The sequence below is a fragment of the Nycticebus coucang genome, chromosome 14 (genome assembly GCF_027406575.1).
Source record: "Nycticebus coucang isolate mNycCou1 chromosome 14, mNycCou1.pri, whole genome shotgun sequence".
Taxonomy (NCBI): Eukaryota; Metazoa; Chordata; class Mammalia; order Primates; family Lorisidae; genus Nycticebus; species Nycticebus coucang.
In genome coordinates, this window is record NC_069793.1 from 38127773 (window position 1) to 38155568 (window position 27796).

At 37.6% G+C, this 27796-nt stretch overlaps 1 protein-coding gene across 3 annotated transcripts in view; it reads left to right on the forward strand.

The window, feature by feature from the left end:
- Window positions 1–321: 321 nt before the first annotated feature.
- Window positions 322–27796, forward strand: part of SLC5A12 (solute carrier family 5 member 12) — a 51913-nt gene continuing 24438 nt past the window's right edge. Inside the window, exons 1-8 of one of the 3 annotated variants that reach the window (XM_053562469.1) lie at window positions 1008–1131; window positions 9564–9634; window positions 10378–10443; window positions 14317–14368; window positions 15603–15670; window positions 21275–21429; window positions 21540–21680; window positions 27323–27452. In XM_053562469.1, the coding sequence (XP_053418444.1) occupies window positions 9626–9634; window positions 10378–10443; window positions 14317–14368; window positions 15603–15670; window positions 21275–21429; window positions 21540–21680; window positions 27323–27452 (621 nt within the window). In that variant the 5' untranslated portion in view covers window positions 1008–1131; window positions 9564–9625. Of the gene's footprint in view, window positions 1132–4955; window positions 5018–9563; window positions 9635–10377; window positions 10444–14316; window positions 14369–15602; window positions 15671–21274; window positions 21430–21539; window positions 21681–27322; window positions 27453–27796 lie in introns of those variants that run through there. The other 2 variants (XM_053562470.1, XM_053562468.1) reach the window with 2 other exon arrangements.

The window sequence follows — 27796 nt, forward strand, 5'->3', positions numbered from 1 at the left end:
GCCAGATAGGTAGGTATATTACCTTTTGTTTTACAGATCCAGGAATTAAGAGGGTTAGGCAGTTGAAGACTTAATAAACTCATAACAACCTTCTGAGGTATTATTATCCCAGTGTTCATGGTGAAGTTCAGAAACGTTTAATGATTTGTCAAAAACATTGTAGTTCATTCCCAGTTGAGCCAGGACTTGAGCAAAGGTCTTTGGATTCCTAGTCCTTTGCTCCTTTCCTTCCACACCCACTGCCTCCAGGAATTGTTTGCACACAATCCTCCACCCTCCTTCACTCAGGAGAAAGACAGAGCTGAGTGTTGTGTTTGCATTTTACAGATTCCATCTCACTAATTAAAAATGCTGAGGTGGTCAATTTTTATCAATTCCATGTTCCCCAGTAATGTTTAACCTTCACTTAAAAAAATCTAGGAGATAAAAGAGCATGTTATCTTGGAAGGTCCATTCCACCCCCAGTGGTTATTAATTTCAGAACACATCTGAATTCTTTCTCTATGACATACGCTTCAGGAGAAGAACAGACAGCTCTTGACCAAGGTCTGATCTCAACTTCTCAGCTCTTGGTACCGATACCACTACCAGATTCTTCTTTGCAGTCCACTTTGAAGATCTTCTGAAATACAACTTGGTGTGTGAAGATTCACACAGGTGCCTCTGGTCATCTTTGTTCTCAAAGAATCAGTTTCCCCTCTCTGCACAGCAGCTGCTGTACTAAGCTGTGCGTTTGGAAACATCCCCCTGAGACCTGGGTGAAAGCAACTCTCTGGTGCTAAACTTCTCAGCATGGAGGTGAAGAACTTTGCAGTTTGGGATTATGTGGTGTTTGCAGCCCTCTTTGTCATTTCCTCTGGAATTGGTGTGTTCTTTGCCATTAAGGAGAGAAAAAAGGCAACTTCCAGGGAGTTCCTGGTGGGAGGAAGGCAAATGAGCTTTGGCCCTGTAGCCTTGTCCCTGACAGCCAGCTTCATGTCAGCAGTCACTGTGCTGGGGACCCCTTCCGAGGTCTACCGCTTTGGGGCATCCTTCGTACTGTTCTTCATTGCCTATGCATTTGTCATCATCTTGACGTCAGAGCTCTTTCTCCCTGTGTTCTACAGATCTGGCATCACCAGCACTTATGAGGTAAGAGAGCTGCTCCCTTTTTCTCTGTTGCAGCCAGAGTTACTATTTATTCTTTGCTTCAGTGATTTTGTTATTCTTCTTTCTTTTTTTTTTTTTATCATCTTGATGATTAACACCTGATAGTTAAAGAACATCATTGATTTTCGGGCTACAAGTTATGGGAAAAACATTAAAATATTATTTAAAAAGAAAAAGTGCAAGTCCTGGATAAAGACACACCTCTTTTCCCATATGTGGAATGGAAATAATGATGTTAATCCCACAGGGCTATTTCAGTGGTTCAGTGAGAATCTAAGTATAAACATCCTAACGCATTGACCTACACATAGGAGGCTCTCAATGAAAAAGAGCCCATGGTATTTATTATTATTATTAGTAGTAGTAGTAGTACTGTACAAAGCAAACAGGACAAGTATTATGGGTACTGCAATTTTCCAGCTTCGAAAACAGAAATACAGATAAATGACCTCATTAAGATTGAAAAGTGGATAGGTAAAGTCAGCTGAGAACATCTTATTATCTTGTATCTCTGTTTACCAGCCTTTCCATCGGACCATAAGAGCATTTAAATACATATTATTATTAGAGTCTCCAATTTCTAATGGGAAGATGATAACGTTTTTGAAATATAAAAATACTTTAACAGGAAAGAATAGCTAACTAACATAAATATGAGGATTATTTTAAGGGATGGAATGAGGAAATGGTTTTTTGGCTTTGAAATAATTCTCAACAAAAAAATCATGCTCAAATTTGAATTTGCATGTTCAATATTTGTGTGATCATAGATAAATTTCTATTAAAAATGGTGTTTTTCATTGTCTAACATCACCTCTGCTAAGTCACAGCAGAAGACTTATAACTGACTCATATTTTTTTAATTCTGTAAGCAAAATGAGTATAAAACATTTCCCTAGGCTTGAAAAGCTGATCAGGTATGTGGACATTATCATGGTCTGAAAATTTATGATTCCATGTGTGATCATATTCCAAATATTCATCATGAATTCTCCCTCCCCACAAAAGAGGGTAATCAGGATTGAGTTGTGCAATGGTACTACCTGGGGTGTAGATTTCAAAGAAAATGACTAAATTTATGCTTAGTCATGAAATGTACACACATCTCATTGCTCATTAATGTACTTCTGAAAATATTTTTTTCATTTTTTTCCATTCAGCTGTGAGGGTTTGACTCTCAAAATCATTACTGAGTTTTTCTTTCTTTCTTTCTTTCTTTCTTTCTTTCTTTCTTTCTTTCTTTCTTTCTTTCTTTCTTTCTTTCTTTCTTTCTTTCTTTCTTTCTTTCTTTCTTTTTCTTTCTTTCTTTTAACAAAACAATGCATTTAAAAATGAATTGCCTGAGACTGTTAGAAAGAAAGATAAAGAGGAGAGAGAAAACTTATAAAACACAAGTTCAGTTTCTAAGTCCATTGCTTATCAACAAGACCATTGTATGGGCAAATTGTTTTGCATTACTCAACTCAGTTTACACATAGAAAATAGTATCTTCCTTCTTTTACAACATTTTCCTTTAAAGTAAAAGAGCTTTTTAAGTTATTTAAAAACTACCTAGTTGTTGAATATAACTTTATGACTATCTTTTCATGGAGTAAATACTCATTAAGCATATTCTAGGCACTCTTTTTTCACTTTTTCTTCTAGAGATGTGGTCGTGCTATGTTGCCCAGCACTGTTTTTGAAATCCTGGGTTCAAGTGACCCCTCCTCCTGTCTCAGTTTTCCAAGTGGCTGGGACTTAAAGTCATATGCTATCATGCCCAGCTTCCTCTAAGACATTCTTCTAGGCTTTGGAGATACAGCATTGAATCAAGTCTCTGCCTCCAGAAAAGGACAGTCAATAAACTTGCACTAGTATATAAGACAATCGTAACACAAATTTATATGGCATTTAAAGCTAAGCACCGCTTTAAATACTTTATGTGTGTTAATTCATGTGCCTTTAGGCAATCTTTTTGGACAGGAATGATCGTCTGCATTTAAAAGACTAGAAAACTGAGGCACACATACTTATATAAATTGCTCAATGTCACCTGGTAGCTAGTAGCAGTTTTTCAAACCAGGCCCTTTAACATTAGAGATCATTGGCTAAAACCCTATACTGTCCTGTCCTGTAAAAGACACTGGAGAAGGGCTGTGCCTGTGGCTCAAAGGAGTAGGGCGCTGGCCCCATGTACTGGAGGTGGTGGGTTCAAACCCAGCCTTGGCCAAAAACTGGAAAAAAAAAAAAAAAAAGACACTGGAGAAAAAGTAAATAGGATAAGCTAGAGAGAAAGAATGCTAGTTTGGGTGGGGAATCTCCATAATTCATAAAGAGTGGTCCAACAAAATTTCAGTGATAATAGGGCACCTCGATAGAGACCAGGAGAAAGCAAGTGATTGCACCACGTAGGAAAAGAACATCCAAATCACAGATGTGAAAGCCTTTGAACAATAACAGAAAGCAGTGGGCTTGAAGAAGAGCATGCATAGGGGACAATGGCAAAAAGATTAGATTAAGATGTGGACGGGCCCAGGGACAACAGCAGTGGGGGTGGTGCCACTCAGAGGGAGCACTTGGGATATTTGCAGGAAAATTTCATTGTCACAATGATTAGGGTCACTGCTGAAGTTCAGGGGGTGGTTGGAAGAGATTCCAATATTTTGCCATGTGTAAGACACACATATATAAGAAGTAATTGCACCCACAATGCATGATCTTTTAATGTGCTAATGCTCAGAAACAGATATAAAGTAGTAGTACTTTAGTATCAAATAATAATAATAACTTCTTGAAATCAACAGCTATGGGTGCACAACACTATAAATTAGTACATTTTTCAGAAATTAAAATGAAATAAAAATATTGTCTTGAAATTGTGGAACAATTTGCTCACCCTGAGTGATTTATTTCATATATACTGCTAAATACTTGCTTAGCTGTAGCTGGTTTTTTAAAAAAAACTGTTCAGTTACTATAAAAGCAATTAAACCAATTGCCTTTATGGAACTGAGGGGATTTGAGACTCCTCTTAAATGAATAAATTAGTACAAATATAGGAAGTATAAGGGTTTCCTTAAATTCAATTAACAAAATGGTTTTTAAAGTGTTTGCTATTGTTGCCCACTACATATTTAAAAATTTTTGTTACCCTAATAAAAAGACATCTAGAGTATATAAAGTACATGTGAGGTTATTTGGGGGCTGCCTTTTGCTTTTTAGCATTATAGAATACGGGTTAAAAGCATAGATTTTAAGCTCTGTCTACTTGGCTTTGAAGACCAGCTCTGCCACTTGCTGGTTGTATGACTTTGCTGGAAAATTACTTAACTTCTCTGTACCTGCTTTTCACATGTGTAGAAGAGTGGTAATAAAAACATCTCTCTCAAGGATGTCTGGGAGGAGTAAATGAGGTATTATGTGAAAATTCCTTTACAAAGCCTGCCAAGTGGTAAATGCCGTGTACGAGTTTTGTATTATAGTTGTTACTGTCCCCAGATTTATACTACTTGATCTCTTTGTACCATCTTGAATTTCTGTTAATCCTCCATTCTCTATCACTTATTCAGTGATATGCTTTCCAGGGTCTTTTTCAACACTAAAGATGGAAAGAGGTGGAGTCTATTTCCATATTCTGTGAACCTGGGCTGGTCTTGTGACTTGCTTTGACCACTAGAATGTGGCCAAAATGATGTTGTGTGAGTCTGGAATCTAGGCCTCATGAGGCTTGCAGCTTCTGCCTCTGTTTTCTTGGAATGCTGCTCTAATACTGCCATGTAAGGAAGCTGGCATGGCTGGACCAGCTTCAGGAGTGCGGGTGGATACCTAGGAAAGAACAGAGACACCCAGCCAACTGTCAACACCACTGGAACCGTGGGAATGAGGCCAGGTTAGAACTTCTTGCTCAGTTATTTTTCAGCTGATTTGACACACATGAGCATTCTAATAAAATGAGGAGAATAACTATTCAGCCCATGGCCAGAATTGAGAGAATAAAAAACATTTGGTTTTGGAGGCATTAAGTTTTCGAATGGGTGTTATACAGCAAGTCAACTGATTTAAATACCTTGATGTGCAGTGGGATTTCAAGGTGAAGATAGGCCTTCTGTGCTACTCTATCACTACCCTGCCCCTTGTCAAAACAAAATAAATTGTTCTCACCTGCCAGTTATAAAGCAGGCTTAGTTTATTGGCAATATCATGTATTTTCATTATCTCAATTGGACAGTTTATATAATAGTCTCATTATGTTATCTTCACTTTAATTAAGGTTATTTCCTTCTTTTCTCTTATCGTACACTAGTAAATCCAGGCTTTTATTATTTACCCTTAACATTAGTTTATAGGTGAATGCCTACCTGCTCTCTCGTTTTTCTTAGACTTCATGGCTTCCAAACTACTTACTTTTTTTCCATCCAAAGTTTTCACTATTATAACACACAGACTGCTACTTCACTCTATCTCATGGAATAGTGGTTTCTGAGCATTTATACATTGCACACTTTTTTTTGTTTGTTTGTTTTTTTGGCAAATTTCTTTCCTTTTAGTTCTCCTTTAAATGACAGCCCTGGAATTGTAGTAATTGGATTTTGAAAATTAAATGTTTAGCTGTAAGATATTATTTCAACTGAATAAATGGTGTTATAAAAAATTTTATAAATATTTTATGTATTTTATCTGATGGGGGTCTGAACTAATGTTATGAGGCCTTTTAGGTCATGACAGCGATTGGTGTTTACTTTAGGTGAGATGGAGTATTAGAGTGTTTGGGCAACGAAGTGACATAATGTGATTTGGTGATAAGAAGATTACTTTAGCTGGATATTGAGAATGATTGTACAGTTTTGACCGCTGAAGGAGGGGGACTAATTGGGAGCCTACTGATATAATCTGGGCAAGAGATAATGGCAATAGGGTGGAAACAAAGGAGGTAATACAAGTGGATATATTTTTAAAGTGGGGGTAGGCGTGGGGATTCTTTACAAGTTCAATGTTTGGAAGTGAGAGAAAGAGGAGTAAAAGTTGGCTCTGTGTTATTTGGGCTTCAACCAACATGAAAAGTGAGTTGCTGTTTTCAAAAATGGAAAAGAGTGTAGCTGGATCAAATAAAGTGTTGCAAGTGTCATCTCTGGCACTTTTAAAAGCAGGTGTGAAGCCTGCAAGTCTTCCATTGCATTTTCACTTCTGACTCCAGTTATAGTTTATACCCACGCCAAAGATGACCACGGAATGAATGAGTGGATGTATTAAAAGGAGAAGTGAATATATTCTTTCATAGACAGAATTATGCAGTTGAGATAGTGCTTCTGCTTTCTTAGATGAGAAACCACAGAGACTTATCTAGCTCACAAAGCAAGAAATCAATGAATTTCAGCATGGAAATCAGGGAACCTGACTTCTGATTCAGGTCTTTGCTCACACAGCCTTTTCCCAATTACTGATGTTTTACTGAATTGAATGGAACTAAACTGAGATGTGAAAATCATTTACTTTTCCAGATTCCTGTATCAATATTCTCATGGATTTACCATTGTTCAGGATTAATTTCCCTTCTGCTTTCCCAGACTTCATGTATCACTCAGTCCCAAAGCTAATACTACCAACTTGGGGATTTTGGTATAATTCCCCACTTCTAGAACCAATTTTTTATTGGTTGTCTGTTGTTGTGTACTCTACTACTCAAAAATAAATGTATTAAATACAACCATTTATTTGCTCACAATGCTATGGATCAGCCCTTTGGCCTGGTTCACCTGCACCTGGAAAGCTCTTCTGCTTCTTTCTTTCGGGATATCCATGTGACTTCTGTCAGGTCGTGCACTGGCAAGGGGCTCTCTGGTCTAGAGGGATGCAGATGAGACCATTTGTCTTTCTCACATTTTGTCTCCTCTTTGGTAGGCTATTCTGGATTCTTTACGTGATAGAAAACAGTTCCTATTGTCAAGAGGACACACCTCATTACAGAAGCATTTGTACAGACCCCACTGGCATTGTCTTAATCACTGTCTTAAGTTGTGCTGCCCCAGAAGCAGAACCCGAGATAAAGATTTGAATACAAATGATTTGGGGGGATATGATCCCAGTAAGCACCAGTAGGCAAATGACAAAATGCAACAGGGAAGGAAAAGAAGCCAATAAAAGGGGCACTTTCAAGCAGGTTGCTACAACTGGGGCTCTCTACGAGACTGTGCAGAACATGTTTCAGGGTTGTCCTCTCTGAAAGGTAAGGAAGCCAGGGTGTCTTTTTTCATACAGCTCCACTTATTTGTTGGCCAAATGCCAATGATAACATCCTGATAATTTTCCTTGTGCAAGGGCTGAGAAAAATTCCTCAAGCATATAATCACAGGCACATTTGGATTTCATCCACATGGACTGGAATAGTGAGTGTCAATGTGCTATGGGTGATGCCCCCACAGTGACTACCACAGTCATTACAGTCCAGTGTATTTCTAACCCGGTATTGGTATTATAATACATTATGCCATTTGATTCATATGATCATCTATTTTAGGAAGAGAAAACCCATGGCATGGCCTCTGGGAGTAACTCATCTTCTCCAGGGCAAGGGATTTGAACCCAAGTTGTCTTTATCACAGAAGTTTTGCAGTTTTTCTTTTTTAATCTTATGATAGTTGAGACTCTTGTCTCCTCACTGACCTCCCTTCTTGTGTAAGAATATTTTCCTTATATCCAGTGCCCTGTGTCACATACTCACAGGACTATAACCCAACTCACAATCTACTGAAGGTTTAATCTGAAGAAAGAAAGCCCAAAAATAAGGTGCTTCTTTTACCTGAGAAATGGAGGGATCTAGCAGAGTAAGCTGAGAAATGTGGGTTAGTGTGAAATGGAGTCCTGATTATACCAAGAAGAGTTCCTTGTTTGAAGAAGGTCCCTGAAAGAACATTTATGTATTATTTCTAGGAAAAGGACAAAGCCGTAGTTAACCTCTGATTTAATCAAAATGATTTTCCTCAAATTCAAAAAGAAAGAACTACTACCAGTAGAAACTACTAACAAGAAATTGAATCCCCAAGACATTGCTACTCTTAAAATATATTTTTTTCATTCGATATACATATATTTATTATGCACTGGAAGACATACACTAATGTCTTTCTAGAATACTTAGAAAAACCTTTACTTATCTCCTGCTATATATGATCACAGTTAATTGTAGCTCTTCTTCTAGCATGTATCACCACCATTGTAACTTTACTTTCATTAAATATTTGTTTATGGTCCCTTCACCAAGTCTCTAAGATTCTCCATGACAGAGATTGTATTATTTTTGCTTATTATTGTATTCAGGACACAACATGAAAGGTAAGTGACAAATATTTGTGGAATGAATGAATTCATACCTAACAACAATGAATAAGATGGAACAGTGCTCATATGTATCAAAGATGAGAAATGTGGCAGGCTGAAAACATATCACCACCTCCTCCCGAATAAATACTTATGCCTTGCCTTATTCCTGAGAGATGTGTATATTACTATATGTAGTTTACAAAAAGATGGAGAGCATCACAAGTGTGATTAAATTAAGAATCTTGAGATGAGAAAATTATTGTGCATCATTCAGGGGAATCCCTAAATAGAAATATAACTATATATATTCTTATAGAAGGGAGGTAATCAATGATTTCAGAGACAAAGGAGAAAGCAACATCATTCCAGAAGTAGAGATTGGCATGAGGCAACCAGTACCTGGGGGCTGCCTGCAGTCACCAAAACTCAAAGAGTCTACACAAGCCGACTCTTCCCTAGAACCTCCTGAGCAAGTATGACCTTGCCAACACCTTGATTTGGGCTCACTAATTTTTTACTTCTGACCTTCAGAACTGTGAGAGAATAAATTTCTGTTGTTTAAAGCCAACAAATGCTAAAAAAATGCTATGAAAGCTATGTTACCTAGTGTGATGAAAATGTGTCAAACGATCTATGAACCAAGTGTATGGTGCCCCATGATCATATTAATGTACACAGCTATGATTTAATAAAAATTAAAAAAAAAGCCAACAAATGGTGGTAACTTAATATAGCATTCATAGAAAATGAATATAGGAAGATAAACAAACCCAACATCAAAGTACATGACAGCAACTGATAACTATGAAAAGTATTAGCATTAGTGCCTGCGAGCTCAGAGGAGAAAGTTTGAGCGGGATAGGAATAGTGATTTGACCATTCTGGCTTTATGACTAACAGTTGGTAAAAACTGTGGGGAAGAGGCTCTTACATTGAGAGACCTGCCTAAACAAAGTAAAGGTCTAAAAATATGGAATATATTAGTTGAACAACAAGTATTGATTTTACGCAGAGGATAAACTATGTGAGAATTACTGGTATGGCTTAAGATATGGTCTGGACCACTGAGGGTTTCGAGTACCAACCCTGAGATGTGTGCTTTGTTTTGTCCACGACAGAGAATCATTGAAGATTTTAAGAAAAAGAATGACATGATTAGAGCTCTGCTTTAAGGGAATCAATGCGGCAGGTATGTGGTTGATGAGATGAACAGACAAGGATGGGTATTAGGGAGACTGATTATGGAGCTTCAGGAGCAATCCAAGAATGACGAAATGAAGGATTGAGATGAATTTGATGCAATAAAAATACAAAAGGAATTAATGGCTTCTATGGACCCAGTAGGAAGACTTCTAGGAAGAGAGTCAGAAGACCTGAATTTTAGGCTTGATGCCCATAGCACAGTGATTATGGTGCCAGCCACATACACTGAAGTTGGCAGGCTTAAACCCAGCCCTGGCCAGCTAAACAATAATGACAACTGCAACAAAAAATAGCCGGGCATTGTGGTAGGTGCCTGTAGTCCCAGCTACTTGGGAGGCTGGGGCAAGGGAATTGCTTAAGCCCAAGAGTTTGAGGTTGCTGTGATCTGTGACACCATAGCACTCTACCGAGGGTGACAACGAGACTCAGTCTTAAAAAAAAAAAAAAAAGAAGACCTGACTTTTACTTCAAACAATCCATTTATCTTCTCTGACCATTATGAAAAGCATGAAAAGGAATTGAGTTTTAATAGATCTTGGATTTTTCATATGCTATGCTTTCTTTTTACCCCGTTGTTTATAAGGACATATACTGTAAGATCACATTATAAATCCAAAGCCTAAAATATTTGGACTTAAAGTCTAAAGAAGGAATATCAAGGGGAAAAAGTGCCTTCTTAGCAGCTCTTATCTAAAACTCCCTGGCTCTGTGTCTTTCTGTTCTTTCTAGTACTTGCAACTACGATTCAACAAATCAGTTCGCTATGCAGCAACAGTCATCTACATCGTGCAGACGGTAAGAGGTGGAAACAAACAGTGGGGTTATAAGACATAGATGTGTTTATTTTGGGGGCAATTAACGCAATAAAAGGACAGACTTAATACCAAGAAGATACTATTTTTTTCCAAGGGCACCACTTTCAAGATTGTGATTACCCTAAGAGGTTGTTCACGTTGCACAGATCTCAGAGATCTGGACTAAATATAACAAATACATATGGCAAGCCACAAAGGAAAAAAATAAGCCATGTTTTCTTAACATTTATTTCACTCCTTTTTAACCTGTATGAGTTGCTTTAGATATGGAATGCTCTGTTAACTGACTTTTTTTTTTTTTTAATTGGTTGACTGAGTTGAACCAGAAGTGCTAGTTTTGCTAAAAGTCATTTTAAGACAATATCCCCAACCGGTATGTCTACTTCTCTCTTATGGACTCTTTCCCAGCTCTCCAGGCTTTGAAGTGGCTTCATGCTGCCCCATGCATGTCTATGGGGGCGCTCTCTACCTCTGAGGAAAATACTTTCTGCTAAAAGAGGTGTCCTCTTTTTTTTTTTTTTCTTTTCCTTTTTTTTTTTTTATTGTTGGGGATTCATTGAGGGTACAATAAGCCAGTTACACTGATTGCAATTGTTAGGTAAAGTCCCTCTTGCAATCATGTCTTGCCCCCATAAAGTGTGACACACACTAAGGCCCCACCCCACTCCCTCCCTCTCTCTTTCTGCTTCCCCCCCCCCATAACCTTAATTGTCATTAATTGTCCTCATATCAAGATTGAGTACATAGGATTCATGCTTCTCCATTCTTGTGATGCTTTACTAAGAATAATGTCTTCCACTTCCATCCAGGTTAATACGAAGGATGTAAAGTCTCCATTTTTTTTAATGGCTGAATAGTATTCCATGGTATACATATACCACAGCTTGTTAATCCATTCCTGGGTTGGTGGGCATTTAGGCTGTTTCCACATTTTGGCGATTGTAAATTGAGCTGCAATAAACAGTCTAGTACAAGTGTCCTTATGATAAAAGGATTTTTTTCCTTCTGGGTAGATGCCCAGTAATGGGATTGCAGGATCGAATGGGAGGTCTAGGTTGAGTGCTTTGAGGTTTCTCCATACTTCCTTCCAGAAAGGTTGTACTAGTTTGCAGTCCCACCAGCAGTGTAAAAGTGTTCCCTTCTCTCCACATCCACGCCAGCATCTGCAGTTTTGAGATTTTGTGATGTGGGCCATTCTCTCTGGGGTTAGATGATATCTCAGGGATGTTTTGATTTGCATTTCTCTGATATATAGAGATGATGAACATTTTTTCATGTGTTTGTTAGCCATTCGTCTGTCGTCTTTAGAGAAAGTTCTATTCATGTCTCTTGCCCATTGATATAAGGGATTGTTGGCTTTTTTCATGTGGATTAATTTGAGTTCTCTATAGATCCTGGTTATCAAGCTTTTGTCTGATTGAAAATATGCAAATATCCTTTCCCATTGTGTGGGTTGTCTCTTTGCTTTGGTTATCGTCACCTTAGCTGTACAGAAGCTTTTCAGTTTAATGAAGTCCCATTTGTTTATTTTTGTTGTTGTTGCAATTGCCATGGCAGTCTTCTTCATGAAGTCTTCCCCCAGGCCAATATCTTCCAGTGTTTTTCCTATGCTTTCTTTGAGGATTTTTATTGTTTCGTGCCTTAAATTTAAGTCCTTTATCCATCTTGAATCAATTTTTGTGAGTGGGGAAAGGTGTGGGTCCAGTTTCAGTCTTTTACACGCAGACATCCAATTCTCCCAACACCATTTATTGAATAGGGAGTCTTTCCCCCAAGGTAAGTTCTTGTTTGGTTTATCGAAGATTAGGTGGTTGTAAGATGTTAGTTTCATTTCTTGGTGTTCAATTCGATTCCAAGTGTCTATGTCTCTGTTTTTGTGCCAGTACCATGCTGTCTTGAGCACTATGGCTTTGTAGTACAGACTAAAATCTGGTATGCTGATGCCCCCAGCTTTATTTTTGTTACTAAGAACTGCCTTAGCTATACGGGGTTTTTTCCGGTTCCATACAAAACGCAGAATCATTTTTCCCAAATCTTGAAAGTACGATGTAGGTACTTTGATAGGAATGGCATTGAATAGGTAGATTGCTTTGGGAAGTATAGACATTTTAACAATGTTGATTCTTCCCATCCATGAGCATGGTATGTTCTTCCATTTGTTAATATCCTCTGCTATTTCCTTTCTGAGGAGTTCATAGTTTTCTTTATAGAGGTCCTTCACCTCCTTCGTTAGGTATATTCCTAGGTATTTCATTTTCTTTGAAACTATGGTGAAGGGAGTTGTGTCCTTAATTAGCTTCTCCTCTTGACTGTTATTGGTGTATACAAAGGCTACTGACTTGTGGACATTGATTTTATATCCTGAAACATTACTGTATTTTTTGATGACTTCTAGGAGTCTTGTGGTTGAGTCTTTGGGGTTCTCTAAGTATAAGATCATGTCGTCAGCAAAGAGGGAGAGTTTGACCTCCTCTGCTTCCAACTAAAAAATGCCCTGGTCCAGATGGCTTCACTCCAGAATTCTATCAAACCTTCAAGGAAGAGCTTATTCCTGTACTGCAGAAATTATTCCAAAAAATTGAGGAAGAAGGAATCTTCCCCAACACATTCTATGAAGCAAACATCACCCTGATACCAAAACCAGGAAAAGACCCAAACAAAAAGGAGAATTTCAGACCAATCTCACTCATGAATATAGATGGAAAAATTCTCAACAAAATCCTAGCCAATAGATTACAGCTTATCATCAAAAAAGTCATTCATCATGATCAAGCAGGCTTCATCCCAGGGATGCAAGGCTGGTTCAACATACGCAAGTCCATAAACGTTATCCACCATATTAACAGAGGCAAAAATAAAGATCACATGATCCTCTCAATAGATGCAGAAAAAGCATTTGATAAAATCCAGCATCCTTTTCTAATTAGAACACTGAAGAGTATAGGCATAGGTGGCACATTTCTAAAACTGATTGAAGCTATCTATGACAAACCCACAGCCAATATTTTACTGAATGGAGTAAAACTGAAAGCTTTTCCTCTTAGAACTGGAACCAGACAAGGTTGTCCTCTGTCACCTTTACTATTCAACATAGTGCTGGAAGTTCTAGCCAATACAATTAGGCAAGACAAGGAAATAAAGGGAATCCAAATGGGAGCAAAAGAGGTGTCCTCTTAATCAAAACTCCCACTCACCTACTGAAGGTTTTAAGAGAGAGAATAGGAAAAAAAAAATGCTTCTTGACCTACCCACACATATTTGTCTTTGAAAATCCCCACATGAATCTCTAAACGATGACATTGCATTTAAAGGAAAATTGGATGGTACCAATTTCCATCAGTGTAGTGATCGCAACTCTGTGAGTTAGAAGATATATTTATTATGTAGATCACCCATGTTTTTAGTTTTTCCTGCACAGGACTTTCTCCTGGCAGATTCTATCCATCTCTCCTCTGAATTCCATGTTTCAACAAACTGCCAGAATATAATTCTTTTCCTTAGTGAAGCGTCTCATCTCTTGAAGTCAGCAGAGAGCCCACCGTGATGTGTGTGCATGAGCGGGCACAGGGAGGGTAGATCAAAAACTCTTGAAGCTTATTTTTGTATCCCTTAGAGACAGGCCAAATACAACCATCAAATCTCCAAATTAGCAGCTGTCTTGAAAATCCACCCTCATTCCTCCATCTCACACCTGTATCCTCTCTACAGTCCAGGGACAGTGGTGAGTGGGGATGAAACGTGTTGCTGAACATGTTGAAGGAAGTGCATCCCTAAGATCACAAAGAAATTTCTAGGCATTCTTTCTTTTCATGTCATTTCCTCACAGTTCACCTGATTCCTGTTTCTCCACCAGATTCTCTACACAGGGGTGGTGGTGTATGCTCCTGCCCTGGCCCTTAATCAAGGTGAGTTACCGACATTCCCTGGGGGCACATTCCATCCAATCTATTATGCCTGAACTCTCATTTTGGAGAATTACACATAAAATATCATGTTCAGGAGATGTTTCTCTGGTTAAAGAGCTATGACATACTGCAGATGTTACATGGGTCTCTACAAAAGTTTTGAGACAAATTGTGTTATGGTTCATTGTTTCATTTCCAAGAAAAACAATCAACAGCATCCTTTCTGATTTCACCTGTGCGGGTTTAAACTTGCTAGGCTGAGCAGGGTTGCTGGGAGGGCTTCATTTGTTTCTGTTATTGTGGATTTCATGTTTCATGATTTTTTTTTATATCTCAAAACTTCATGAGGACCCATATATGACATAAAGCTCTAAAAACTGATCGCTAAAAGTAATTCAGTTACTTGATTTGGCTTCACATTGTTCTCAATACCAAGTTTAAATTGCTTTTGTTTATTTGTTTGTATTTGTTTTCAGTTTTTTAATAATCAAAATTATGACACTTTGGTATTATATATAAACAACAACTAGCTAAGGTCATCTGTAATATATACCCTTTTCAGTTACTTCAGGAAGTGGATACTGTGAATACAAGAGTAAAAGGGGCCTGTAATAATTACATTAAGATTTATACTTACCTGGGTGGCGCCTGTGGCTCAAAGGAGTAGGGTGCCGGCCCCATATACCGGAGGTGGTAGGTTCAAACCTAGCCCTGGCTAAAAACTGCAAAAAAAAAAAAAAAAAAAAAAAAGATTTATACTTATCTTTTCAAGGGAATATATTTTTAAAAACAAACAGGAAAGATAAAAATAAAGGTGAAAATAAGTTTTACAATGATACCTGCCATATTGAAAGTCTTTAATAACAAATTTAAATAGGCTATATGCTTATATTGAGAAATATTAATTCATGGTTCATGTTTAGGTGGTTTCCAGAGTACTCAAGGGAATAAAAAAATCTCAAAAACAAAAACTATTTGGAGGAAAGATTGGAAGCTACAGGATTTTAGGGAGGAAAATTGGATAGAACATGGCATGAAATATATGGACTGGATAGAAATAATAAATGAATCTTTCTCAAAAATGAGAAAATTTAATAAGGGAAAATTCTAACTTGATTTTATTTTTGCCCACAAAGAATCATGACAAAACTATCGTGACCTTTTTCTTCAAAAGACTTGTTCTCTTACTTTTTTTCAGAGATACTTCTTTTAATATATTTTTCCTTTTTCCTAGTGACTGGGTTTGATCTCTGGGGCTCTGTGTTTGCAACAGGAATTGTTTGCACATTCTACTGTACCCTGGTATGTATCTAGCTGTGAAGAAGTATTTGCACCACTTCCTAATATGGGATAAGGGCAAATCTCCAACAGCAGGCATCTAATTATAGCAGAAATTGTTATTCCAAAACAAAATAGAAGTATGCCAGCTTATCTGTCACAGTTTCGTGAGGAAGATGCTGTTGTTTTATATGAAAAAAAATTTTTTTGGTACTAACCATTAGAAGAATTTAGGCTCTGAGCTCATTTCAAGAAAGCCAGGCCCGATAACAAAAGATCTGATGAAGGAAATGCCTCCTTAGTCAGAGAAAGATGATCCTATGCAACTTCTGAGAAAAAAAGTTTGCCTGTTAATAATGGTCATAAACCATAGGTGGCATTTATATGTCATTACCTACTGGTTAAGAATTAACAAAATACGGGTATGAGTGAACAGGAGGGCTGGTATTTTATAAAAAAAAATACCAGATGGTCTCATTTATGGATAAACCTGATTTATATTCATCATTGGGCTTCACATATGCTCTGAGTGGTATCCGCAACGTAGTTATATAATTATTACACTCAGCTCAATAAACATTTACTGAGCACCTATTATTTGCCCACACCCTACAACTTGAATCTTTATTATCATTAGACATTGGACCATGTGTGAGCTATAATTAACCAGTTAGACACATGGCAATGGTTCCCAGACAGTAGGATTCTCTTTTCTATAGGAAAAATGAAGTAATTAATATATCATATTGGAGATCATTCATCTATATTGGCATTATTGCATATTCTGTAACTTCTACCCGGATTACATACAATTTTAAAATGGCCATCTCTCTTTCTTACTTGCAAATTTTACTGTTTCTTACACTCAAAGCTTTATCTTTCATTTTTTTTCCATTCTATTCTCTACCATAATTCTATGTCAGACACTTACCTCCTCCTATGTAGGTTAAAAAATACCTTCCACCTCTGACCATGTATGACAGATCTGTTCCTATGAATTACCTGTCCATAGAAAGGACAGCTAGATGCCAGATAGGGCAACTTTTTTTTTTTTTTTAAGACATAGTCTCACTCCATCACCCTGGATAGCTCATAGCAACCTGAAACTTTTGGGCTCAAGCGATCCTCTTACTTCAACCTCCCAAGTAGCTGAGACTACAGGAACCAGCCACAACACCCAGCTATTTTTTCTATTTTTAGTAGAGACAGGGTCTCTCTCTTGTTCAGGCTGGTCTCAAACTCCTGAGATTCCAAAGTGCTAGGATTACAGATGTAAGCCACCGTACCCGGCTTTAAACAACTTCTTGATGCATTTCTGGCCTTACGAAAGATATCATAGCTCCCCAGTAAAACTCCCCCCCCACCCCGCAAATAAAGTAACAAAATAATATAACAACCAAATAATTTTAAATATATGAATTATGAAGGCTGGTGTTTGGAAGGAGCATGTGGTGGGTAAACAAGAAGGATGGGACTGACTTGAAGGCAGGTGCAGATACCAGTGCCACTACTGAGGTATTGGGCCTTGGATCAGTGCCAAGGCAGAGTGGCTGAGCTTGGGATTAATGCAGAGAGCTGAAGTAGTTCCAGGTCAGTGATGCACTTTGGCTTTTGCAAGGAAAGATGTGCAGATCCTCTTTAGAGGAAGAATCCAACTTAGAACTATAAGATACTCACACACAGATAAATGATCTTATAATAAAATATCATTAGAAATATGAAATAGCAAGGTACTGTAACTGAGAATCAGCAAAAACAACAAAGAAGATCTGGCCTCTTAAGAAGTTGAATAAAGAATAAATTTAATAATTTAAATAAATAAGTGATTCAATTTCAAAGATGACTAGGCATCAGGAATGATCACACAATATAATTACTATGATAAAAAGTAGGTACATTTGAAGAGAAAATTGATATACTAAAAACTGTATCTACACTAATGATCCAAAGTGTAACAGAGAGACAAGGAGATGGAAAAATGAAAGAGAAACAGAGATATCTGGAGGATCAAAATAAGAAAGTTCAATTTGTGTCCAGTTGGAATCTCAGAGGAGAGATTCCGGGTGAATGGAGGGGATGTACCATTTCAAAAAATGATAGCTTGCAATTTTTTAGAAAGGGCAAAAGACAAAAAATTATTGATTAGAAAGTGCAACCTTACAAAAGAAAAAGAAAGAAGTCCGTATTGAGATGCACTGTTAAAATGATTTCATAGAATAGCGAATATAAGTAGAATATCTGAAAAGGAGCCAGAGAACAGAAAACGAGACACCTGCAAAGGGACACTGGTGTCAGACTCCTTCGCAACAGCCAGGGGAGCCAGAAACAAAAGGATAAAATGTTCAAAGCACTGAGGAAAAACAATGGTCAACCTATACCCGTGTATTCACCAAAACTATCTTTCGAGAGTTGAGTGTAAACAACCAAGGGAATTTAGCACTGAGAAAAGAGGACAGACATGGGGAGGAAGAGGAGCTGAAGGAGAAAGAAATGAGTATAATCCATATTTCAGACAGAAAATAGAATATGGTTCAATAAAAAAATGTGATTGTCAGATGGAAAGCTTACAAAGATGTCAGCCACCAAAAATGTAGAGGAAGTTCTGCAAGAAGGAAGAAAACTATAGTGACGATTGAAAATGGACAAAGAGCTGATAAGAAAATACAATAGTAAACATTTGGTAAATCTAGTCAAATAATTTTGATGCTTAATTTTTGCCTTATATTATAATTTATTTATTATATTATTAACTGTTATATATTACATACAATTGAAAATATAAAATATACCAATGATATTAATAATTATTATTATATATGATTGTAGAATTAAAAATAATGCCTCCCAAACTATAAAACAAAGGCATGTAAATCAGGAAGAGAGCCATCAGCCTTAAAGGTTTTATAATCCTTGAATTGTTGAAGATTAAGGCAATTTTAAAAGCCTGGCAAAATTTCAAAGGGATTCATTTAAATAAAACATTCAAAGCAGAAAGAAAGAATTATAATAAGAAAACATCCTTCATTTTATCTAAGCAAGAGGAAAACAAGTATTCTTAAAAGTAGGACTAGTTGAAACCAAAAACTGTAACCTCAGAAACAAGTCTGGATATTTTAATAACCACAATAAACTAAAATGAACTAAATTTACTATTTCCTAACTGGTTCTGTACTTCCAGTCTCTTCTGGTTTCCACACTCTATATGCCTCTGCCTCTGTCAGATTAATCTTCTTAAAACATCCATTTATTCATGCCACTTGACGGACCGACCTAATTCCCTTCTCACTTCCCGTTGTTCACAAGATAAAGTAAAAGCTCCTCAGCGTAGTGTTGGAAATCTTTCATTAAGTGAATCCAATGTACTCACCTAATCTCCACTCACTCTACCTCTGTTCCACCTCTCCTCTCTATGCCCAGGTCAGAGGCTTCAGCTGAGCATCTCACCAAGATGGTGGCTTATTTATCTAACACCTTTGCTCATGTGGCGGCGGTCTCTTTAGTCTGCTAAACCTGTGGTTGCATAGCATATAAAATAACCAGTGTGCATGTGGGTGATTCTTCTTATCCAGGGGTTTGCAATTTAATAAGGTGACCATGAGACCACAAACAACATAAACTGATTAAATACATAAGTGGTACACAAGGCTCAGTTTATAGATCAATGGGGTGTGTGTGAGCGTGTATGCACGTAGGTGTGTGTTACAGAAGAGAGAGTGAAGGAGAAAGAAAAAGAGATAATCTCACTGCGTGAAAGAGGCAGAAAGTCTTCATGTTGGTTTTCACCTACCTTTGGATGAATATTTGATAAGCTGAGTTGTTCTCTTGCTTCCTGTCTAGCTGATGTTCAGATTTTTGCATAACCAACAAGCCTTTGAAAACAGAAGCTTTTAATAATTTGGTCTTAGCATGAAGATCTGATACGGAGAATTGGGTTTGGAAGGTTTAAGGTCTTTAAAGGAAATTAAAATAATGCTACTTAGCAGGTGGGAAGTAAGAAATGTATTATTCCTCAAGCTTTAATAATGTCTATTTTTTAAATTGAATTTTTAATTTTAATTACAAAAGAAAAGATGGGGCAACCCCAGCATCTTCTTTTCTTCTTAAGAAAAGGATGAACCCTGTCATCTTTTCACTGAAGTTCTTGACACTCTGGAGGAGGAACCAGGGATGATAATTCTGATTTTCAGTGTTAAAAATACCACGTCCTTTCATTTCACAGCACTCATTCATCTTCAAAGCACGTTTTAATACATCACTTCATTGCATCTTTCCCTATTTGCTCATTCTGCCTTCTCCATGGTCCTATGAGTTCTTCTATACCTGCAAAACAACAGGATCCCCTCTCCTTTCTTCTTGCCCTCATGTTCTCAACTGTAATTCTACAGTAGCATCACCTGGGGAACTTTCAAAAGCCGCTGAGGACAGACAGGGCCCAACCCAGACCTCCTTTAATTCAGAATCCCTGGGGAAGGGACTTAGCTGTTGTTTATTTGTTTCCCCTCCCCCCCCCCTTTAAAATTCCTTAGGTGACCTAAAGCGGAGGCAAATTTAATGACACCTGCTCTAAACTCTTGCCTTATTACTCTACCCTCAGTTCTACAATCATATTCATTTCCCTGAAACTATAGTTTGCTCAACTCTGTGACCATCTTGCAGCTCTTAAAGCCCCTTCCCCCATGAATGTCTGCAAGCTAACATTCCTTCTCAGTTTCTCTCTTCTTTTTTAGTATCTACCACCTCAGTTTCCCAAAATATATTCACTATTATTAGTTTTTTTTTTAAAGTCAAGTTGTACAAGCTTGACTGAGGTAATTATCCTTAATTCCCTTACTTTCTCATCACCTGCTTCAATGAATCACAACTATGTTGATTTTATGCCCTAAATGTCTTGTAAATCCATCCACTTCTTTCCATCTCTACTCTACTTCAAACTGCCAATCATCTTGGGCATGGATGATTGAAATACACTGTGAGTTTTTCTCTCAACTCTTTTTCTTATGCAGTCTTGAAATTTATTCTCTGCACAATTGCCATTGAAACTACTATAAACAAAACCCCCACTCTCACATCATATAGCTCTCCTTAATAATCTCTTATTGCTCTTGAGAAATCATTTAAGTGGCCTTGTCAGGGTCTGTGTTTTCTGGCCTCTAGCATATTCAGGAAACTCTCTGGGCCTTCCATATCCTCCGACCTGTGTATTCTAGCCTTCTTTTATTTCCTCCTTCAGACATGCTGGTCCCTTTTCCTCTGTGTCCCCTGTACCTGGTAAATTTCTAGTCATTCAACAGAACTTAGCTTGAACATCATATCCCCAGTACCACTTCTGGATTACCCGGTGTGTGACCCTATAATGACCTGTCCTTGACTGCACTTTCCACAGTTTTAGGTAAATCACTATTATGTTGTTTAATATCTGCTTCTCTCATAAAACAAACTCTATGAAGTTAAGGAAGGGGCCTGTCTCTTTTGCCTGGCATTTTACTCCCATGCTTGAGATAGGACTTGGCACTTTAAAGATGCTCAGTGCCTTTTGCTGAATGAATGAATGGTTCGGGGAGTCTGGGCTGAGTTGGAAGAGTTGCAGGCTTCAGTTTCAAGAACTCACATCTATTCTCTTCATTTCAGGGTGGATTAAAAGCAGTGGTGTGGACAGACGCATTTCAGATGATTGTCATGATCGTGGGCTTCTTAACGGTTCTCATTCAAGGATCGGCTCAAACTGGTGGAATACACAAAGTGATGGAGCAAGCAGCAAATGGATCCCGACTAAATATATTTGAGTATGCCCAATGCTACCATATAAACATGTAGCTGCATGACCTCATCACCGAAAATAATAACTGGACATCCAAGAAACATCTTTGTTTACTCACTTCTCTCTGCCTCCTAGCTTTGATGTAGATCCTCTCAGGCGGCACACTTTTTGGACAATCTCAGTGGGAGGGACATTTACGTGGCTTGGAATCTATGGAGTTAATCAATCAACCATCCAGCGATGCATCTCTTGCAAAACAGAAAAACATGCTAAGCTGTAAGTTATTAATCAAGGAAAATGTATATGTCTTCTCTTACTTTACTGGATACTTTTTATATATTTTCTACTTGTGTGTGTGTGTAAGAGAGAAATTCCTTTAATTCCTTCAACTTTTTGAAGCAGACATTACTACTTTCATTTCGGCAAAGAAGTGGCAGAGCTGGTGTTTAAACTGAAGTTTGCTTGTTTTTGCTCTCCATTACTTGCTGCCTCCATTAACTGGGAAATGAGAAGGTTAACTGGCAATGAGGAAGTAAATACTGCACATTTCTTGCTCTTGGTTTCCCTGATGAGATGCCCTATTTATTTAATGCAGAATATGGGCTCTTTAACCATTATTTTTTCTTTTGGATATATTAAAAGTTAAACTGAGGCACAATTAAATTGTAAAGAGCTTATTTGAGCAAATAGTGATTCATGACTCAGGAAGCTACAAAAGAGAGGTGGTTTGGGTTCTGCTGAGGGAACGTGAGGAGAGGACTTTGTGTGTATTATACAAACAAAGAAAATACTGGCTGTAGGTCTATAGGTGTCTTACTTGGTTCTGTTGGAAATTCCCTCATAGGTTAACTAAGTTAGTTGGTGACTTCTGATTAGTGAGCCTTCAGTTTCATTTTTCTTTGATATAGGCATTTTCAAGAAAGAGACCAAGTTAAGATTCACTTACAGTACTTGCAAATCAAATGAAATCAAACTTACTTATGAAGTTTGGTTACTTAATGAAGCAGACACTGGCTTTGTCTGCTCAGAGATTTTTCAGACTTGGTATCTATTTTAATTTACTTTAACAGATGTTTATACCTTTAAAGTTACCAAGGAGAGGTTAAGAAAAAAAGAAGAAAATCCGGGATAGTGCGGCAAGTGACAAGGGGGCTTTAGCTGTTCCAACTCTCAGCAGTCTGGCTTGCTATGAAGGGCAGAACAGAGGCCTGAGTGTTAAGCCTTTTACAAGCTCTACAAGTCAGCCTGAGCTCCGCACTAAGGACCAATGTCACTTACATGTTCTTTTACAAAACTGGCATAAATAAGCCAGAACTGCATCTGAAATGGTATTTCATTCCCAATGCTACTTCCTGAGGTTTCAGCCTTCCCAGACTAAACAAGGAGCCCTAAACTCTTCTTAGAGAAACAGTCACTGTGAATTTTCCCAAAAATGACTTTAAAATACTTCCAATGCAAAGTTTCTTGTGTTCACTGAATAAAACATAAGATTGCCTGGAAATGATTCAACCATTTCATAAGCTGAATTCCAAAAGAAGAACTGTAATGTTACTATTTATGTATGTAAGCTCTTGGGATAATGAAAACATTATCTGGTAACTCCATCAATTCACTAGGAACTTATTCAAATCTTATTACATTAAATAACAGTATAACAAACCTTCCATACACATAATCATCTCTTTATCAAATAGCTGTATTACTCAAAACCCCGGTAGACTTTTTTTTTTAATTCATTTAAAATTCTGTTTTAAAATAAACTGGAGTTGACTGCATCTGTAAAGAGAAGAAACCTTTGGTGCCATAAATAATAATAACACTGTTAAATCTCATTTTATAAAAATCTTATGAATTTGTGTTATATTATTTTTTGTGTGTGCATATGCCTAATTTTCGCCTATCACCATGCTACTACCTGAAAGTTAGAAAATGTATCTTTTTCATTTTTTTTCCACCAAAGACAAGAACAATGGCGTGTGCTTATAAAATGTTTATCACTTATTTAACAAAGTAATGCTTCAAGAAATTCATACTGTGTGTGTATACACACAGGGATGCCCAGACATGTGTGTGTGTGTGTATATACACATGCGTTCACACTATTCCTGTGCATGTATCTGGAAGCCTCATTTCACAGGTTAGTTTAGTTCAAGCAAAATCAACATAATCCCATTCATATAGTTGCCTGGAATTAGGGATTTTTTAATGGGTATGAAAATGGCGGAAAGAATAGTCATGAATAAAGAAATGTACATAATTTCCTAAGCATTTAGGACACGCATGGTTTCACACGTCCCCTCTCTCATGAAGGGATCAGAACTGTGATAGTAATTGGGGGAGAATAAGGAAAGAGGAAGAATAAAAACTCTCTTTAGAAAAGACTTCCATGTTTCATGGTTTTAAAAGGGGTTGAAAATAAGAGAGAGAAGACTTCCCTGAGAGAATCGACAGTGTTTGGATTAATACATGGTGAAGGATCTCGTTTGTCACACAGTTGGAGACTCAAGGGCACTGCTGGGCTAACTACAGGCCACTCAGAGCTAGCTGCCCGTGGGCTTTCACCTAGGAGGCACTGCAGAATGCTGATTAAATATTCTTTTGTTCATTATCTGAGAGCCTAATGTAAGTAAAACATTTCATTAAAGCTTAAAAAAAAATCTTTGGCACTTCAGGAAAATACATTTGTCAAAGTATGTGTGTAAAAATAGAACCAGATTAATAAATTGTGGTATATGTATACCATGGAATACTATGCAGCCTTAAAGAAAGATGGAGACTTTACCTCTTTCATGTTTACATGGATGGAGCTGGAACATATTCTTCTTAGTAAAGTATCCCAAGAATGGAAGAAAAAATACCCAATGTACACAGCCCTACTATGAAACTAATTTGGGACTCTCACATGAAAGCTATAACCCAGCTACAACTTAACAATAGGGGGAAGTGGGAAAGGGGTGGGGTGGGTAGAGGGAGGGGAATCGGTGGGATCACACCTGTGGTGCATATTACAGGGGTATTTGCGAAACTTGGTAAATGTAGAATGTAAATGTTTTGGCACAGTAACTGAGATAACGCCGGAAAGGCTATGCTAACCACTGTGATAAAAATGTGTCAAATGGTTTATGAAGTCAGTGTATGATGCCCCATAATCATATCATTGTATACAGTTATGATTTAATAAAAAAAAAATAAAAATAGAACCAGATAGTTCATACTGAACTGTTGGAGAAAATCAGTATATTTAATTACATGCCCAGAAGTGCTGATTATTCAGAAAACACAGCTTAAGCTAGTTCTTCCTTGCATCTAGCCGTAATCCCACTTATGAAGTCCCTTACCGGTGCTTCCCAGAAGCTGTCTTTTTCTGTTTCTCAACCTCAGTTTATCTTTCAGGGCTTTAGGGAGTAAATGGTGGTGTGAGGGTAGGAGAAGTTGATATCACAGCAACATCTCCCGGTCCTGAGAGCACATCCATGCACCGTCACTTTGGTTCCCTTCCCCTTGCCTTATTTTCCTTGTATTTCTTATATCGAAAATGTCATATTTGTTTATTTTACTTCAGTGATTATTACCTGCCTCTAATTCCGGAATATAATCTCCTGAAGGGGGGATTTTTTTCATTGCTGCCTTCTATATCCTCTTCTAGACCTCTCTTACCTACAAGATCAAGAGATGCTCGATAAATATATTTTGAATGAATCAGTGAAGAAGCCTATTTACAAACAGGAGAATTAGCCCTGTGTGGAATCAGAGTCCATTTCTAAAGAGAAACAAGTCAAAATACAATGACTTTAATCAAGAGATATGGGGTTTATCATTTTCCATAGCTGAATGGTGAATTTTGGATATCATATGAATGTCCTCGACCTTGCTAGATTTTTACAGCGTGTAACTCATTCAATCCTCATATTAGCCTTATAATAAAAAGCAAGGCAGGTGCAGGTGTGTTACACTTTTTTTTACAGATGACATAACTGACTCTGAGGTCACACAGTTGCTAAGGATAAAGCCTTCTTTTGACTCCAAGTCCAATGTTCTTTTCAAAACAAAAAAAATCATGTAAAGAGTATGATCATATTGTGATGAATTTCTACAATTTTCTAAACAATTCATTTAATTGTTCGATCATTTCTTACCAGAAGTAAAATACATTTTTATCTGCTGTATGCCAGAACTATTCTATGCCTGGGGAGGTAGCTCTGTGTTTGACTGGGGCAAACAGATAATAAATGAATAGGTATATTACAGCATTGCATATTATGATAAATGTTGTAGTGACATAAATCGTTACAAGGAGTAGGAACTGATGAGAGCAGTGAGTGGCTGTTTCAGATAAGGGTGGTCAGGGAGGCCCCTCCAGCCCGTGACCTGAGCAAATGCCCGAATGGCAGAGAACAGGAGTGAGATCAATGCAGTTACACTAGCGATCATTTTACCTGGCAATTATATTCCCAACCCCCACTGAACAAAACCAAATAAATACACATGAAAGATAAACATGGTTAAAATACCTCCCCCCAAAAGTAACCTCTGAGATAAAAACTTTTTAAATGTAAAATTTCAAATTCTTCTAAATGGGATAATTATCAAACATATTTGCTTTATAAATTAGGACTTTTTGAATTTTTTTTTTTATTAAATCCTAGCTGTGTACATTAATGCAGTCATGGGGTACAATATGCTGGTTTTATATACAATTTGAAATATTTTCATCACACTGGTTAACATAGCCTTCATGGCATTTTCTTAGTTATTGTGTTAAGACATTTACATTCTACATTTAGTAAGTTTCATATGTACCCTTATAAGATTCACCATAGGTGTGGTCCCACCAACTACCCTCCACCATCCCCTCTCCCTTCCCCTCCCATAAATGAAGACTTTGATGTGAGAGTCTCCTGAAAGACAGGCACACCTATACACTACAGAGTTTAGGGAGCTTTGAAATGAATATGTGTGTTCTTACATTTGAATGGAGATGCCTCTGATTCCCTTCAAACAAAGATCACGTCTAAGAAAATGCCCAAAGTTGCTCTCCTGGTGCCCTGCGACTCTCCCCACAATGAGATTGTTTATTCTCTCAGACCAATGTAAGGCCAGTCCACTTTCAAGTCTTCCCTGGGATTAAGAAAATGAGTAAAAAGGACAGTAATGAATACAAAATAACCATAGTGTACTACAAAACCACCCGGACTGGAATGATGCATATCTGTGTGTTGTAAAATAAAATGAATTGCTTCACCTAATATGGGTGAAGATGATTATAAGTTTTTCACATGTACCATTGTCTTTAAAAAATAAAAATCAACTTTAACCTTTAACTGAATTAATCACCAAAGTGACTATTTCCAAAACTTACCTATTTCTACATTATGTCATTATCTCTCTGGAAGAAAAGACGTTAAAATGTAAGTTGGCTTTTTGACAGCTTTATGAATTGAGTAGGGGGAAAAGATCACGGGAAGTTATATAAGGCAAGTGATTAATATGTCAAATTTCATCCAAGAAAATACATCTCACACCACACATATTGAAGGTTTTAAAGGAGAATCCATTTAAAATCTTATCTTATTTAAATTTGGTAATCAGTCTAAAAATGTAATGTTCTCAAACAACATCAAAAAAGCAAAAATAGGGCAGTGCCTGTGGCTCAAGGAATAGGGTGCCGGCTCCATATACTGGGGGTGGAGGGTTCAAGCCTGGCCCCGGCCCAAACTGCGAAAAATAAATAAATAAAAAATGAAAATAAAATAAACATTATAAAAAAAAAGCAAAAATAGAAAAGTCATGATTCTTGAAGGCTGTAGAATTTTATTGAACCTGCAAAAAAGCCCCGAATTCTTTACCTGGAGGTAAGAACTTGGCTACACTATAATATGGCATCCAGGCTCCCAACAGGCTTCTGTGTTCTTTTCCAGCGCCTTGTACTTTAACTTGCTGGGTCTGTGGATCATTCTGGTGTGTGCTGTCTTCTCCGGGTTAATCATGTACACCTACTTCAAAGACTGTGACCCTTGGACGTCTGGCATCATCTCAGCACCAGACCAGGTAGGGTTTTTTGGGGTCAGTGGAATGAGTGTGCTTCTGGCCATTGTTGGTAAATGTTAGGCCTTTCTCTTTTTCTGCCTGAACCTCTAGCTGCTTCCCAAACCCCAAGGACCTAGCTTCTTTCCTCTCCTCTTGGGGAATATCACAACACTCCAGGCTCTAATATGTCAAAGTGAGCATTTAAAGAAGAGGACAACTTATCTTGAAGGTCCATGAAGACGAGGCCTGATCTAGGACAGGCTGGAGAGGGTGGAAAGTAGGCTGGAAGCCACAGCTTTGGTTGTTGCTGCTGCTTTGGGCTCCTACAGATCTCATCTCGAGACTCAGGAATGATGCTTTAATGT